At 37.4% G+C, this 16,030-nt stretch overlaps 1 protein-coding gene across 2 annotated transcripts; it reads left to right on the top strand.

The window, feature by feature from the left end:
• Positions 1-2,127: 2,127 nt before the first annotated feature.
• On the top strand, positions 2,128-15,749 carry LOC113684138 (death domain-containing ATP nucleosidase-like). Of its 2 annotated transcripts, XM_089200864.1 has the most exons (6): positions 2,128-2,452; positions 10,342-11,075; positions 11,966-12,151; positions 13,134-13,274; positions 13,799-13,894; positions 14,351-15,749. In XM_089200864.1, the coding sequence occupies exons 2-6, from the start codon at positions 10,355-10,357 to the stop codon at positions 14,653-14,655; spliced, it is 1,449 nt and encodes a 482-aa protein (XP_089056990.1). In that variant the 5' UTR covers positions 2,128-2,452; positions 10,342-10,354; the 3' UTR covers positions 14,656-15,749. The 2 variants fall into 2 exon arrangements, with proteins under 2 accessions (XP_089056990.1, XP_089056991.1); XM_089200865.1 differs by lacking the exon at positions 14,351-15,749 and having other exon boundaries at positions 13,799-14,159.
• Positions 15,750-16,030: the final 281 nt, after the last annotated feature.

Genomic DNA, 16,030 nt, shown 5'->3' with positions numbered 1-16,030 from the left:
AAGATTATCAATTGAAGAGAATCAGAACAGCTTTTAAAGAATTAGTCCAAAGTGATGCATTGCATTCCTCTCAAGAGTTCGAGGAATACTTCTCTGAGAGGAAGATTGACGCTGACCAATCATCCTTCTATTAATTAGAACAGGAATTACTTTATTAAAACCATCCTATAAACACTAACTGCACTTTTTCAATATTCAGTCAAGAATGGCACGCCCAGTGACGAAGAATTAGAGACAATTTCGAAAAGCATCGCTGAGGGCTGGAAGCCACTTGGAAGACGTTTAGAATTTAAGGAAAAAGAGCTGGAGATATTTCACAATAGTCATCAAGGATACACCGACAAGCCATACCAAATGTTGCTTGATTGGAAAAGAAGAGAGGGTAAAATGCAACCTACAAATGCAACCTACCTTGTCTTACATGACGCCCTTTGTCATCCCTTTGTAGGCCGTAAGGATCTGGCGGAAGAAATTTGCTGTCCATTACAGGATTAAATGACTTTTCGTTATTAATGCGAAAATATTTTTTGCTATAAGGACAAAAGGATTGACAGTGGTCCGAAAGTATTCCATTAGCTTTAATAATGAGTTACTCTTTCAAAAGTAATGGCATTACCAGTTTTCCCCTTTTATTTTTAAGGATTTATGCCAAATGGATCATGACATGGAATCTCGTGTTTAGTTTTCTTGGTTAAACGTTGTTTTTACTGTCGTTGCATTATAAGTCGTGTAAACTGTATCGATTATTCCTATTTTACACTTCTGTCTAGGGTAAATGATGGAGATTGTTCACAAATATATAGGCCTCATGAGGACACATTAAACTTAAAATAAAAGTTATCAACTCGTTTACAGTTTCGAAAACTTCTTTCTACGAAGTACGTTTAGAGTCCGTAATTATTTCAAGAAGTTTATTTTACGAATTATAACTCACCTAGAAAATCGCTGCCCTCAATTAACATTGATGATAATTATCATGAGATTGCTCGTACTATAAGTGCGATTTTACTTCATTACCTCCCCCTAATAATGTAATCAAAACAATATTAATAATTATAGCTCTTTAATATAAAACAACACAAATCCATGCTGAGTGGACACTGCGTGTTTACATTAAGGAGTTCTCTGCCTTTCCAGGACTTCTTCGCCGTAAAAAAATTGAGGCGACCATTATAAAGGATGAGTTTCTTTTAAGCCTATGCTTATCTGCTACAGAGTGAATCCAAACCAAGGGGACCCCCCAAGCGATAAATAAGGACCGCTTGCTTACTTAACCTAAGAATGACTGACTTGAATAGGATAAGCTCTGAAAAAAAAATAAATTCCGGCTGAAAATAAAACTCTGCTTTCATAGTGCCACACGAGAAACGATACGTTATGAAAACAAAAAGCAAATAAACTGAAAACCAAACATTGTAAGAGATACAAAAAGAAACGGGGGAATAGTAACAACTCCCGCTTGTTTCTTCCTCCATCCCCTTCCCCCCCCCCTCCCCTACCCACCCCAAGCCACCCCTTCGACACTAGTAAGGTGTTTCTTTCCATTTGAAAAAAATACCTTCTTCGTGATTGAGTTATTTAACAATATTATGCAATTTTTCAGTCAGGTCTTTCTATGTTTTTATTGCCACAGCCATAACTTCCTTCCCTCTCGGCAAGGAGAGGATTCCTATGTAAGATTACATCTAATTAAATTAAGGCGGTCTCGACATTCGTTAATTTGAAACACTCTCGGTCTTTTGGAAATTTTTACAAATTTATTTTGTCTCCTCTTTTAAGAATTATGAGACTTGACAACCGTTTTCAGATGATATCTGCCCTACTCACGTTATATCAAATGCAGTCGTACTTTCTCAGCGCTCAAACTTTCTAAATCCCTTTTCCTTCGTGACGAGCACCGTCATTTCTTAACAGTAGAATGCAGCCTGTCCGACTGGCTTCAAAAACCGGTCAGCTTTACAGCTAAGCATAAATATCTTGACAGGGTCAACAAGGAAAAATATACTTTATTGTATCTATGCAAGTAGAGAGCGCTCAAATTAAAAGCTTCTTCCGGCCTCGTTTTCATGTTTCTTTCCCTTAGCCATTGCACTAAAAATTATTTATGAAGCCCACAGAATCCCATTCCCTGAATGTAAAAGAATCATCACGTTACGAAACAAACGGGAAATTAATATATATCTACAAATTAACAACTTTAATCCATTGGAGAAAGTAACATAAAACCGCTATGAATCTACTTCAGAATGACCTTAGCTATGATTGCATGATTAAAGAATCTTATTAATTATTCTCTGTCATTTGCCAGTCTGAAACGAAACTGTCTGAGAAGTGTTAACTTTTCGAGTGGTTCCGTCGATTCACGAACTACCTACCAAGTAATATCGTGTGTCCTCACGGTCTTGTTCACAGAGTCAAGTACAGACATTTTCATTTTAAAGAGAAAGTGAAGGTGAGTAAAGAAAGTCGTATATTTTGACTGTAGACGAAAGCGGAAGCGCCAAGCATTATTCCTTCGCTATGATTTGAACCAAGACAAAGCGGGTTATTATCAATTTCAGATGACTAACTTTAGCATAGATAAACGTCCAAGAGCGAAGGCCGTAGATTAAAAACCCCTCAATGCATTTGTTTTAATTTTATACGACACAGGAATGAGCTAAACAACATTGGACGCTGTTAGAATTAAGTCACGCATATGGCCGTATGACTTTGTCTTTGTCAGTTATTTTCATTACTCCTCGATAGTTCATCTACTCGATCAATTCCCTTCCGAGCCAGTTAAAGTGACGATTATTTACAATGATTGCAGTTAAAAGATACTGATCCGCTTATTTTAGTCAAGTCTATAGTCAAAACGGCGATAGCTGATACTTGCCCAGACGCAAACAAATACATTAGGATGTCTTGAAGATAACAAATGGCTAAAACTGTTCGGTAAAGTTATTATGAATTTTAAAGCAAAGGAGACTAAAATCTTCTTTAAAATACAGGATCAGTTCGATTTACCATGCAGCTATCCGTGCTTCGATTGTAAGAATCTCAGAAGATCCTTTCAGATATGCCAGCTTCAATATGTGTTTCGCTAAGAGAAAATAATTTTTAGTCTAGGCGAGAGCATTACTCGCTCGATGTGATTTGCCCTGAAGCAAAGCGGCGATTCTACTCAATCCTGAGTGATAACTTTGTCGTGGAGGGACATGCAAGAGCGCGAATTTTTCACTGAGTTCATGGCTTACAACCACTTCTTCCCACTTTTTTAAATGCAAACAACACCTGGATGATTTGAACGGTAAGCAATAGAAATCCAGGCTGTGAGAATTGATTTGTTAGTTGTGCTTCGATTCTAAGAATCTTGAAAGATCAAATATATGACCTTTGGCTTACCCTATGAATATCTGTTTTAGTCATGAAGGCAAGTTTATCGATTTGCTCTGTCTCTCTCTGTTGAAAGGTTATGAATTTGTGAGCTAGACATCAAAACTTTTGTTTTCGTACAGTCGTACAATCGTTCTTCGGTTCTCGCTACAGAAATGAGATAAGTTAATCTTGCGATTTGTTTTGGTAAAACTTGCATTGCTCCTAGGGCTTCAAGTTATTATTATAAATGTAACTTTTCATAATTGTAGTAGTTCTGGTCTCTTTTTCTGAAAGGATTTTAAGACATATTACTATTTGTTCATATTTCATGCAGCCTAGGGGAAACGTAACAGCAACATATTTATTTGACTTGAAATTTCAGTAGACCAAAATTTTGTCATTTCGTCGAGTAGTGTAGATTTGAATAGTTATCCAAGGTTATCATAACATTTACTGTCAAGTGAGTAGTTAAGTATCATCGCTTCAGCTTTATCATTTTGCGACTCAACTTGTTGTGTAGCAAGATAGCCCTGAGGTAAATCCAAACGTTGTGATTGGTTCTTACTTGGTCTGTATTTTGCCATAGAACTGTTTCCACGGAGACGGTCAAAAGGCGTTCATTTTTGTTCACCGAAGCTGGCTCAAAATAAACAAGTTTGGCCCGAGTGCCACATAATAAACTACATACTATATGCTTGCTTTCTTGAACCGTACTGGGTAATATTCAGTTTGCACTCGTTCGATTTTGTATGCACCTCGCTGCGCTCTGTCCTTACTGTCACGACTTCGGGTCAATAATCCTCGGTACGGCCCTCGTGCTCGATTATTAAGAATAATGCTGTAACTGGAGAAGTTCTGTTTTAGCAACCAAAGTAGGGCTGTTTCGGTGATTGAAATACAGTTCTATTTTTGGGTCTAATTTGGCCCTTCTAGAAAAGGGTTGTTTTAGCCCGATTGCAGTTTTGGAGTCAATTCTTTCTTTAGAGAGAATGAAAATTGATTTCTATTTTGTGGCCAATTTAAGTAAACTTATGTTACAAAACAACGTAGATAAATGGCTAAATGGGCATCATAAGGACTGGAATAATGCTCATGACAGGAGCTGTTTTGAAGAACTATGTAAAACAGCCTCTGAAAAAAAAACTAAAGTGGTTGTTATATGATGTAAATAGGCCTTACTTCAGGCATTTCATATCTGTACCATGTAGTTGAATGGCTTCGTATGCAGTGCAAGTTTGAGTTGAGTTCACACGTGAAATTTCAGACCAAAATGGCACAACATGAGGTTCAATTACCACTTCATTACATCCATTTTGAAATCACAAATTCAGTTTCTATTTAGGATTTTTTAGTCTGTACAAATGTTTTGTTGATCCCGCAGTGAGCTTGTTTGTAGAAAATTGCAAAAGTTGTTTTTTCATTTTCCTGCAATTTGATTTATTTCTTTAAACAAACAATGGGTTGCTGTATTTTAGTTGATGTAACAAATAAACACATATATATACACCCGTTTTTTAAAATAAATACATATATATACACCTTTTTTTATCCATTAGGTGTTAACAGAACAAATTATAAGTACAATTTTTCAAAACTAAGTACAATAGTTGCTGTCCAAATGACAAAAAAATAGTATTGCTCCTTTGACGTGGAATATACATGTATCGTGCATCACCTTATTTTTTTTCCTGCCAAAATATTGCTTACAGTATACACTTACATGTAAGACATAATAAAGCTATACTTAGATCTCTACGTTACATACGTTACATACTTTACTGACATAATAGTTTTTTCTTCAGTTTCCACTTACGTAAGAATTTTCCCCTATGAGTAAAGTCAGATGCCAGTTTTTTCAATGTTGTATTGAAACTTTAAGTAGTACGTCTGTAAAATCGGGGTTATGTCCTTCCATAAACATAACCACTGTAAAATTCAGTTCAGCTGCATTTTTACAGGCAAGCAGATTGTGTGGCCCGAGAAAAACAGATTCAAGGGAGAATTCAACTTCAATTTAAGTTACTTCCTAAATCCAATTAGTGATAGCGCTCCAATGTTGAAAGATCCGGTAAAAAGTTAACAATTAGAAGCCCTGCACCTACGAAAACTGTAAAATGATCAACCAATGCCTAAAAGAAAGGATTCCACGGCTTAAAAAGCTTCAATCCTAACTGGCATATATTTTGATCACAGTAGTGTAGAGCAAGGGGAAAAGTTCATCATTAAAAAAATTGCACCTACATGTACTGTTAAATAATCAATCAATACAGAAAGAATTCCTCAGCTAAAAAAGGCTTCAATCCTAACTGGCATACATCTTGATCACAGTAGTGTAGAGCAAGGGGAAAAGTTCATCATTAAAAGAATCGCACCTACATGTACTGTTAAATAATCAATCAATACAGAAAGAATTCCTCAGCTAAAAAAGGCTTCAATCCTAACTGGCATACATCTTGGTCACAGTAGTGTAGAGCAAGGGGAAAAGTTAATCATTAAAAAAATTGCACCTACATGTACTGTTAAATAATCAATCAATGCCTAAGAAAAGGATTCCTCAGCTAAAAAAGGCATATACCTTGATCACAGAACTGTAGAGCAAAAGAGAAAAATTAACAAATGAAAGCATAGCACCTACATGTAATTTAAATATTTAATCAGTGCTTAACAGTAAGGATTCATCAGCAAAAAGCTTCATTCCCAACCGGTAAATCCCTTGAACACAGAAGTGTATAGCAAGAAAAGACTAATCAGTAGATGCACTGCACCAACATGCACTGTTAATGATTAATCAATGCCTAACACATGGGATTCCTCAACAAAAAGCTTCCCTCCTGATTGGAAATTACCTTGATTATGGTAGTATTGAGCAATGGAAAAAGGTAATCATTAAAGGCAATGCATATAATTTCCAGTAAAATGATTAATCAATGCCTACCAGTTAGGATTCCTCAGCTAAAAGCTTAACTTGGAGGTGGTAAATTTTTTTATAGAGAAAAAAATTTATTGTTAAGCATTGCACATCCATGTATTGTAAAATGATCAGTCTGAGCCTAACAGCAACAATCCATGAGTGAAAAAAAAGTTTCACTACTAACTGACTTATCCCTTGATCATAATAGTGCAGAGCAAAGGAAACAAATAATCATAAGATGCACAGCACCTTAATGTACAGTGATTGATCAATGCCTTACAGCAAGGATTCCTCAGCTAAAAGCTTCACTCCTAACCGGCATATACGTTGATCACAAGAGTGTGGAGCAAAGTAAAAAAAATCACAAGATGCACTGCACCCACTTGAACTGTAAAATGATTATCACTTCCTGACAGTAAGGATTCCTCAGCCAAAAGCTTTACTCCTTACTGGCATATACCTTCATCACAATAGTGTAGAGCAGAGGTAGAGCATATTACATGGCCACGCGTTGATACGAATTTTATCTTTGAGTGTAATGAGTGAGCGAAGCGACTATACCTATAACAGTAGGGATTCCTAAGCAAACATCTTCTCTTCTAACTGGCACCTACCTTGACCACAGTAGTGTAAAGCGAGAGAAAAAAAGTTAAGCATTTAAAGCAGTGAGCCTACAGTACTTTAAAACGATCAATCAATGCCTAAAATTAAGGATTCCTCAGCTAAAATCTTCACCCCTGGAAGGCATATACATTGATCATATGTAATTTAACGTAATGGAAAAATTTATCATTAGAAGCATTGCACATGCGTGTGCTGTAAAACGATCAATCTGAGCATAACAGCCAGGATTCATCAGTAAAATGAGGCTTCACTTCTTACTGGCATATACCTTGATCACATTAGTGCAGAACAAAGAGAAAAATAATCATAAGATGCATTGCACCTACATGTACTGTAAATATTCAATCATTGCCTGACAGAAAGGATTTTGTCAACAAAAAAAGTCTTCACTCCTGAATGGCAATTACCTTGATATCAGTGGTGTCGTGTCAGTTAGGGGAAAAATAATCACCTATACATAGTGTAGAATGATCAATCAATGCCTAACCGAAAGGATTCCTCCGCAAAGAATTTTATTCCTTACCCCATCTACTTTGATCACAGTAGTGTAGAACATGGGAAGAAACTAGTCATTTGAAGCATTGCACCTATACGTACTGTAAAATTATCAATCAGTGCTAAACAACAAGGATTCCTCATCCAAAAATCTTCATTCCTAATTGGTAAATACCTTGATCACAATAGTGTAGAGCAGAGGAAAAAATAATAAGAAGAACTACTGCTCCCACAATTTACTTGGATTAATCAATTAATGAGTAACAGTGAAGATTCCTCAGCCAATAGCTTTAATCCTAACTAACATATACCCTGATCACAGAAGTATAGAGCAAGGGGAAAATTAATCCTTAAAAGTAGTCGTATGTACACTGTAAAATGATCAGTTAATGCCTAACAGTATAGATTGCTCAGCTGAAAGCTTAACTCCTTGGTGTCTCATTCCTTCACCATAGTGGTGTAGGGCAAGGGAAAAATTAATCAATAGAAACACTGCATCTAAATGTACTGTAAAATGCTCAATCAATGCTTTAAAGTTAAGATTATTTAGCTAAAGCCATACTCCTTACTGGCATATACTCTGATCACAGTAGCGTGGAGCAGAGGAAAGTGTAATGTGATTGTGTGGGCCTCAGTTACTGTCAACTTACTTTTATTGTAAACAGTGGTACAACCAGAATTCCTCAAAACAAGAACGATAACCACACAACGTCGAGCCTGCCATGTGTCCCTGCATAACGCATGCGCGAGACCTATAACCGCAGACCTGTTATGTTTACAGAAAGAAGAAATTGATCATTTGAAAATCAATCAATCAATCAATCAATGAAAGAATCAATCAGTGTTTAAAGGTACGAATCTCTCAGGAAAATACTTTTCTCCAAACTGACATATACCTCGATCACATAAAAGTATGAGTATCGGATTACTTATGCTTACTTGCCTAGGATGAGGCCGAGTGGATAATCCCCGTAACGAAGCAAGCCACGTAAATTATGATCACGAGGGAATCGGATGTCCGCAACTTGACTCTTGTTTGCAAAAAGTTAAATCGCTACAATAAGTAGCTGTGTAAAACTCTCCGTCCCTTCGTTCGTTAAAACCTCTGACACTCTCTGACATGCGTGCTAGCTGAGAGAATGAGCTCTCAAAGATATCTGGGACTAACCAGTGTTGGTAACCATGCAGGCTTTTTTTTTTTTAACAAAAGCATGTCGAGTTAAGTACAAATAATACTTCTCAAATACTTACTTGATATTCTCCCAATAGTTTTCGATGGAAATCCATGTTTTAACGGCCTCTATGGTGAACCATTCGGTGGACTTCTCTATGTTTAAATGGTCGGTTCTAGTTATGAATGAACTCAGCTTTTTTTCTTAAATCCTGGCAGAGTAATCTCGCTGACAGAATAGGAAGCAGCTCTAACTGATCATGAGAAAATGTTTCTTCATACTGCAGCTGAACAAAAGGCATGGTGAAGCAAACGGTTACGACCAATGAGAGGCTTAAACGTCTGTGAATATATGAAAGTCATATACTTGAACTGCGGATAAAGACGTGAATATGAGCGATCTTCGCAGTAATGAACACCACTTGAGCAAGCACTGCTCCGGTATCGCAGAGGTCATGGGCTCAAATCCCGTACACGCCTGAATTTTTTTCAGGCCTTATTTTCACTACTGCCCAAGCAGTGTTCATTAGTGCGAAGATTGCTTTCATATTCTCAATGAGAGGCTCACAACCTTTTGTTCACTTTTGTTAGACAACCTTACGTTACAATTCGCCTTTGTAATTTCTAGCTGAGTTTGTTTTTGAGAGGACCATTTATGATGGCAATCCCTCAGGTACAGAATTCTACCTAACGCAAGACCGAAAACGGTCCATGAAAATGGCTGAGATAGCCCAGTTAGGGCTAACTGACCATGAATATAAATGCTTCTCCCAATTTGTGAAGTTATTAGACACCATTCCCATCAAATGTCTCTTGCATTGATATATGTCCTTTTTTCAGCTGGAATCCTCTTGTTATTTCTGGAGCCTTATCGAAATGTAATGAAACAGGAGCTTAAATGACCGGTGAAACATAGCTCTGAGATCGATTGAACACTACCTCGCATTGTCACTGTTGTTCCTAACTGTCCCACAATTCATGATCACTTATATGCGACGATGAAGCTTTAGCAAGGTGTTTATTAACGTTGTCATATTAACTATAGCAGGATAGTTTTACGATCCTTATAAATATCAAGTATCCTGGCGAAGTAACCTGAGACAAGTATATGTCTAGATTAAAGCTTCATATCGCTTCTTTGAAAACTCAACAGATTCCTCGAGCGACATGTTACAATATAGCCCGCCATGTTGAAGGGTTGAACTATCGGTTAATATCCAGCAACAACAATATGCCACTGAGGTGCTAATTTGCTCTTCCGGTTTGATGGAGCCTTTACCGGAACAGCAGGATAATTCTCTTCAAAACTTCAGAGAATTTCCTATCTAAACATTACTTCAGTTGTAGAAACACTGGAAAAAAAAAAACACCTCCTTTAACTCATGTTCACTTTGCTTTAATTATTTAATTTTTTTCTCAGGTCTTATTTCAGCTACTAGTTCAGTAGTGTTCATAGCTGCGAGGATCTCTTATATTCGTTTCTTCACCGCAGTGCACATATATGATTTTCATATATCTTACAGTCATTATTTTCTTTGATTAGTTATCCATCACTAAGTTCCTGTCCAGCTAGCTAGTTAACTCATGTCAATAATAATATCTAAACATTTTCCAAATAATTTGGCATATCATTTTATCACAATCGATTTTATGCTACATAAACCAAAGAGGTGACTGTATTTCTAAAATATTTTAGAACTCAGACAGCCAAAGGCTGATCAGCATTGACTCTGAGCACTGAAGATCATAACTATATTATTGATCAAATAATTATTCCCAGGAACCTGTTGAACATGGCGGACGCTACCATTACTGAAAGCACGAATCAAGCAACAAGCAAAAGAAAACCACCAGAGGTAGATGTTAAAGTGCCAGAGGTTGAAAATCTCCCGCAGCAATCAGAACCTTGGAAAAACGTCCAAAACAACTTTCTGCCGGTCCATTTCCTTTTGCTGACGGTAAACGACTGCGAATTCCGAAGCTGTCTTTCCTTTCTCAAAGAAGATTTTGTGAAAAGTTATAGCAAAACCCTTGGCTTTGTATACTTTGGAAGTATCCTTGACAACGAGAAAGTGAAGGTTGCAGTGATAAAATGCAATATGGGTGGTGCCGCTACCAGTGGTCCCCTGGTTGTTGTCCCGAAAGCGGTCCGCATCTTGAAGCCCAAAGCTGTGTTTAATGTGGGTTTCTGTGCTAGTTTGAACAAGGAGAAAGCAAAGCTAGGTGATGTGGTCGTGTGCTCAAAGTTAATAACCTACGCCTTCATAAAACGAGAGGAAGATAGGATCGAGGAGCAAGGTGTCAGAGTTCCTTTAAATAAGGGTCTATCAGGTATGGCCAGACACATTGGAGATGGATGGAAACCACCCGTGAAGAACTCAACCGGTCTGAAGGTGAAAGCAAGCACGAATGGCGTATTTCTGAGTGGGCCTGAGGTGATTAACGACCCAAATCGACTTGCTGCACTGATGAAACGATTTCCAGAAGCAACAGCAATTGAGATGGAAGGGGAAGGTAATAAATGAAAAGTAAAAGTACGTATTTCAGAGTATTTATATCTGTACAGGGTCATGTTTGGCCTTCGGTCTTTCTTTCTGTCTTTCTGCTTTTAATGTCTGTTGGTCTCTTTTTCTATCTGTTACACATGCCAGGATACATTTAGCTGCTGAATCAAGTTAAGGTTCAACATCATTTCATTTTTATTTTTTAAATCAATTTTTTTCAGGAATGTTGATGGATAATCACTGTAAGAAGTATTTTTGACTGCCTTGTCCTCAAAATCAATAAAAAGTGGCAAGTTACACTAAAATTTTAGCCCAACTTACATTCATAACCATAACAATCGATTCTCATTGAGCTTCGCACCTGCGAACGAAATAAATTATGTCCAAGTGATGGAATATCGGCTACAGTTGAACGGAAGTTGCAGGGGAAGTAAAATCCACATTACAAACATCAAAACAAATTAAAGCTAGAAGAACGAAGATTACAACTCTGATGCCTTTCGTTTGTTGTTTGTTTGATATTTTAGTTATTTTTCGCTCTCTTTATTTCTTCCTTGCATGCTCCCCATTACCTTGAATGACAACTTTTCATACAATCCCTTACTGTCTTTCTCTATGTCTCTGTTTCTTTCCGTCTAAGTGTCTCTCTATTTGACCTAGTTGTGTCTATTTCGCTGTTTCTATCTGTCCTTCTATGAGTCTCTCTGATAACTGTCTGCCAGTGTCTCTCTTTCTAACTGCTTTAAAATAATATGTAATTTCTTTAATCGTAGCACAACTGCAAGGATCATATCTTTGCTAATATTTACTGATATACTTATCCATTTACTTGTTTAAAAAGGCAAAGTGAAAACCCGGCGTCTATTCAGTGTCTCTTATAAACCAATGCTTTTCTTTAAGGTCTTTACGCAGCTGCCCATGATCTCAACATTGAATGGATTGTCATTAAGGGCGTGTCAAACTTCGCCGATGGAAAAAAGTCTGAAACTGATCATTGGAGACTATTTGCCAGTGTTATGGCGGCCTCTCTCGTTGCACACATTCTAAAAGATTCTGGTATTTTTGAGTCCTGGCCTCACTTCGAAGGTAATTATGCAGTTGGTTGAAAAAGTAGATACTTTTATCAAGGGAACTGTACATTAAAAAAAAAATCCACAGGCAAGTTATCGTCAGTATGACTAGGATTTGCTGTATAAAAACGCTGTTTAACGATGTCGCGCAGGCGAAAGTTGCATGATGTGATTTACAGTGGCAACCGATTCTCATGAACTAAACACTGCCAGTCCTGAGAGCAAAGAAACCAGTATACATCAAAACAAACAGAATAAAAGGAAATAAAAAGTTTTAAGATCATTCCTAACAATCACCGCTTGCGAGGTCTAAGGTTCATTGAATAAATATTAAATAATTAATTTAACTGATGGATATATGAAAAATTACACAATAAATAACAGGAGCCACAGACAGCCCAAGCGCACTATATGTGATTTTGGGGTTTAAATATCATTAACAGGAATACCTGATAAATTAAGATTGATTTTGTAAGCGTTAGTGTGTGCCGTAAAAAAAAGAATGATGATAAAAAAATTTTAAAATACACAAAAAAGTCTCCTTACCTTTATTCCGTGGCCGCTTTGTTGCTTCCGGCCATTTTAACGCTATTTGTCGAAATTCTTAGTACTGCGTGTTGTGCACTATTTTATAGCTTCTATTGTCATTTGTACGTTTATTATCATTATCATTTTTTTATAGGACACGCTTGAGTTTCATTTAATTTATTAGATATTCCTGTTAATCACCTTTAAACCCCAAAATCACAAACACAGTACGCTTGGGCTGCCTGTGCAGGAGCCAACCTATTGGTACAGAGACGGTTTTTGTCAGTTTTTATGCATAAAAGATGCGGTTTAACTCTTCTCCGACAATGAACCCATACTTTGGTGCTCCTTTGATCTATTCTAGTTAAGAGGATAACTGAAAGTGGTCTTTTTGAGCCTTTTAATTATCTTGTATTTTACGAAATGCAATATGTTTGACTGTAGGTACGATTTCTTGTCATTTTATACAGACAATTCGGATGCTGAAGATGGTTCTCCTCGAAAGAGACGACGGTCGTCATCTTCTTCCGGTTCAGACCCTAAAAGAAAGAGACGACGGTCGTCATCTTCTCTTTCCGGTTCAGACCCTAAAAGAAACAAAGCGACAGCAGGTAATAATGTTTAATTTTTAAGTACATTGTTGTAAGAAAATGCCTGCTCAAGAGTTTTGTTAAGTAGCGTGGAACAAATTAATTTAAAAATTTGTCCAAATATTTTGTGTTGCTAGCCCATAGTAGCAAATATCATGGCTAAAAAGCACAAGTCTTTAACCAGAGTATAAAATGCAAATAATGCCGGGTAGCGAGAGGGGAGGAGGAGGAAAGAGAAGGACGAAGAGAGAGAGGAGAGTAGGAAGAGAAAAAAGGAGAAATTGAAAGGAGGAGAGGGAGATATGGGATGGATGAAGGGAGAGAGTGAAAGAGGGAGGAAGATAGGGAGGGTGGAGGAAGATTGGAGACAAGGACAAAGGGATGGATGGAAGGAGGGAAGAAAATAAGAAGGAGTGGAGGAGGACAGAAAGAAGGGCAGAGGAATCGTAGGGGGGAGAAGTAGCAAGGAAAGGGGGAGGGGAGGAAGAAAAGAAGGAACAATGAAGGTGGTTAGAGAGTTAATCTAATCTATTCTCGTCTTTCAGGAGATTCTTTTGTACAAGGTGCACCGCAGGAACCTTCAACTCGAAGAGGACGGCGATCCACACGATCCAGTAGTAGTGAACCGCGTGCTACTCAAGGTATTTTACCAAAAAAATCTTGTTAATTCCGTAGATGATAAATCTAAAGGGAATTATAGGGTAATTCCCATGTTCACTAATTGAACTCAACAGTAACGCCTATTAACTCTGTCAACGCTTTGTTTGATTTTCGTCTTTAATTCATTTCCTTAAAGCAGCAGATTCAGCAAAAGTTATTCTTATTACATCATGATTATACTGAAATCGAGAAGAGAGACTCAATCACCATGGAAACAGAGCGACATTAAACAATTTAAGCCTCCTTTGTGAGTCTTTTTAATGCAAATTGTCCGATAAATTAGTAGTAAGACTTCATGGCATTCAATTCGGTCTGAAATCATGTTCGTGATAAACAAATCGGACTCCCGCTGCGCGTTCGTCCGATTTTGTCATCACTCGTATGATTACAGTCCGAGTTGAACTCCACTCAGTCCTATTACCATTACTTATCCTCAGCTCCGGTCAAGGCTGGTCGACCACCAGACGAGGAGTTGGAAGGGCTGTCTCTAAAACTTGGAGAAAATTGGAAGAAATTAGGAAGACGCCTGGGATTCGACGAAGCCGCAATAATTAACTTTGATCACGGCAATAGGAAGCTGGCAGACAAAGCTTTTGAAATGTTACTGGCTTGGAAACAAAAAGAAGGCTTGAATGCCTTTTACGAAGTTTTGTACGATGCCTTGTGTCACAATTTTGTGCAATGTAAACTTCTTGCAGAAGAGTTTTGTTGCGATAAGATTATAGAAAATGTCTCTCCTTAGTCTTCTGTTATAAAGATTAATGATGGTAACAGGACTTCGTGTCGTCCTATTCTGTCAGTAATCATACGAGTGATAAACAAAATCGGACGACCACGAAGCGGGAGTCCGATTTGTCAATCGCGAGTATGATTACTGACAGAATTGCACGCCACGAAGTCCTGCTATTAATCAATCATAACCATTACGATTTCCGGAAAAAAAAAACATTTAGGACAAACATCTCCAGTTGGGACAATGTCTAAAGCAAAAAATTTTGATATCTCCCAATTTCCAGGCTAAGTGATTGTTGCTATGGTTATTATGATCAATTCTGTGATTGGTGGTTTAGCTGAATGGTATGATTGGCTGCTTTAACTGTCCGATTACAGGAGTCCGATTACACTGTCCGATTACAACTGTACACAGTGATAAGTGAAATATAAAGCAGCTGATGCACCGATCACATTTGAGGAAATTGTAATGGTTATGATTCAATGATTTATATACAATTTCATATGTCTGTCTAAGTACTCCATAAAAGATCTGTATCGGCTTGCATTTGTAAACTCCGCTTATTTTCCTAGCTCTTGAAGATAGGAAAAATATTAGCTTTAGAGGATAGATAATCACTCTAATTTTTCGGATTTTTTTAAGAACCGCAGGTCAAGGAACGTGGCGGTTGGAATTCATTCAAATGTTCGTAACACACTAAGTACACTCCCAACCAAAATACCATTCATATATCCTTCACATTCTGTCATTAAAATGTACCTTCTCCTTACTATTCTCTTTGCAATTTTTATGGAACAGACAAGGATAATTGCGTGCTTAACAAATCAAAAGCTTTTTTGGTTGCTGATCATTTCCTTTATTCTCGAAAACTTATTTTTCAATTAATGAGTGATACTGTAAGGAGAAATAAGATGATAGACACAATTTATGTTTAAGGGATAATCGTTTGTGGCGAGCCTAGAACATGAAGTAACTTCTTGTTCTGGAGAAGGATTAGATTTTTCTTGTATCAATGCGGTGGATATATATGCTTAAATATATAACCCTCTTAGAAGCTAGGAGCTGTAGGAGTTAGGCTATTGATAAAGATCGAGGATACAAATGCACTCCTCAGCCTGAGCTCTCATATTTTTTTTATGGGTTATAAAGGTTTCGCCTCATTGCAAGTTCGCCCTCAACAAGTTCGCCCCTACTACGACCAGCTCTCCCCGTCACCGCTGTGCCTTTCTTATCTTCTTCTTATAAAATCGGTTTCTAAAATCATATCATAGTTCGTTCAGCACGAGAAATACATATAGAAGTTGTTTTTCTTCAACTCAAAACTGAGTCCTTGTGCTCCAAAACCAATGAAAAACAAAAAATTGTTTCTTCTATGTGGGTTCAA

Source organism: Pocillopora damicornis, chromosome 3, assembly GCF_964200805.1.
Source record: "Pocillopora damicornis chromosome 3, jaPocDami1.2, whole genome shotgun sequence".
NCBI lineage: Eukaryota > Metazoa > Cnidaria > Anthozoa > Scleractinia > Pocilloporidae > Pocillopora > Pocillopora damicornis.
Note: the sequence above shows the minus strand (reverse complement) of the source record. Positions and strands in the feature narration are given on the sequence as shown.

What these genes read in the sequence shown, in the direction of transcription:
- LOC113684138 (XM_089200864.1), top strand. Translation starts at nt 10,355, where the DNA reads ATGGCGGACGCTACCATTACTGAAAGCACGAATCAAGCAACAAGCAAA. An exon ending in AATTGAGATGGAAGGGGAAG is followed by an intron (nt 11,076 to 11,965) that starts GTAATAAATGAA and finishes CTTTTCTTTAAG; the next exon opens with GTCTTTACGCAGCTGCCCAT. An exon ending in TGAACCGCGTGCTACTCAAG is followed by an intron (nt 13,895 to 14,350) that starts GTATTTTACCAA and finishes ACTTATCCTCAG; the next exon opens with CTCCGGTCAAGGCTGGTCGA.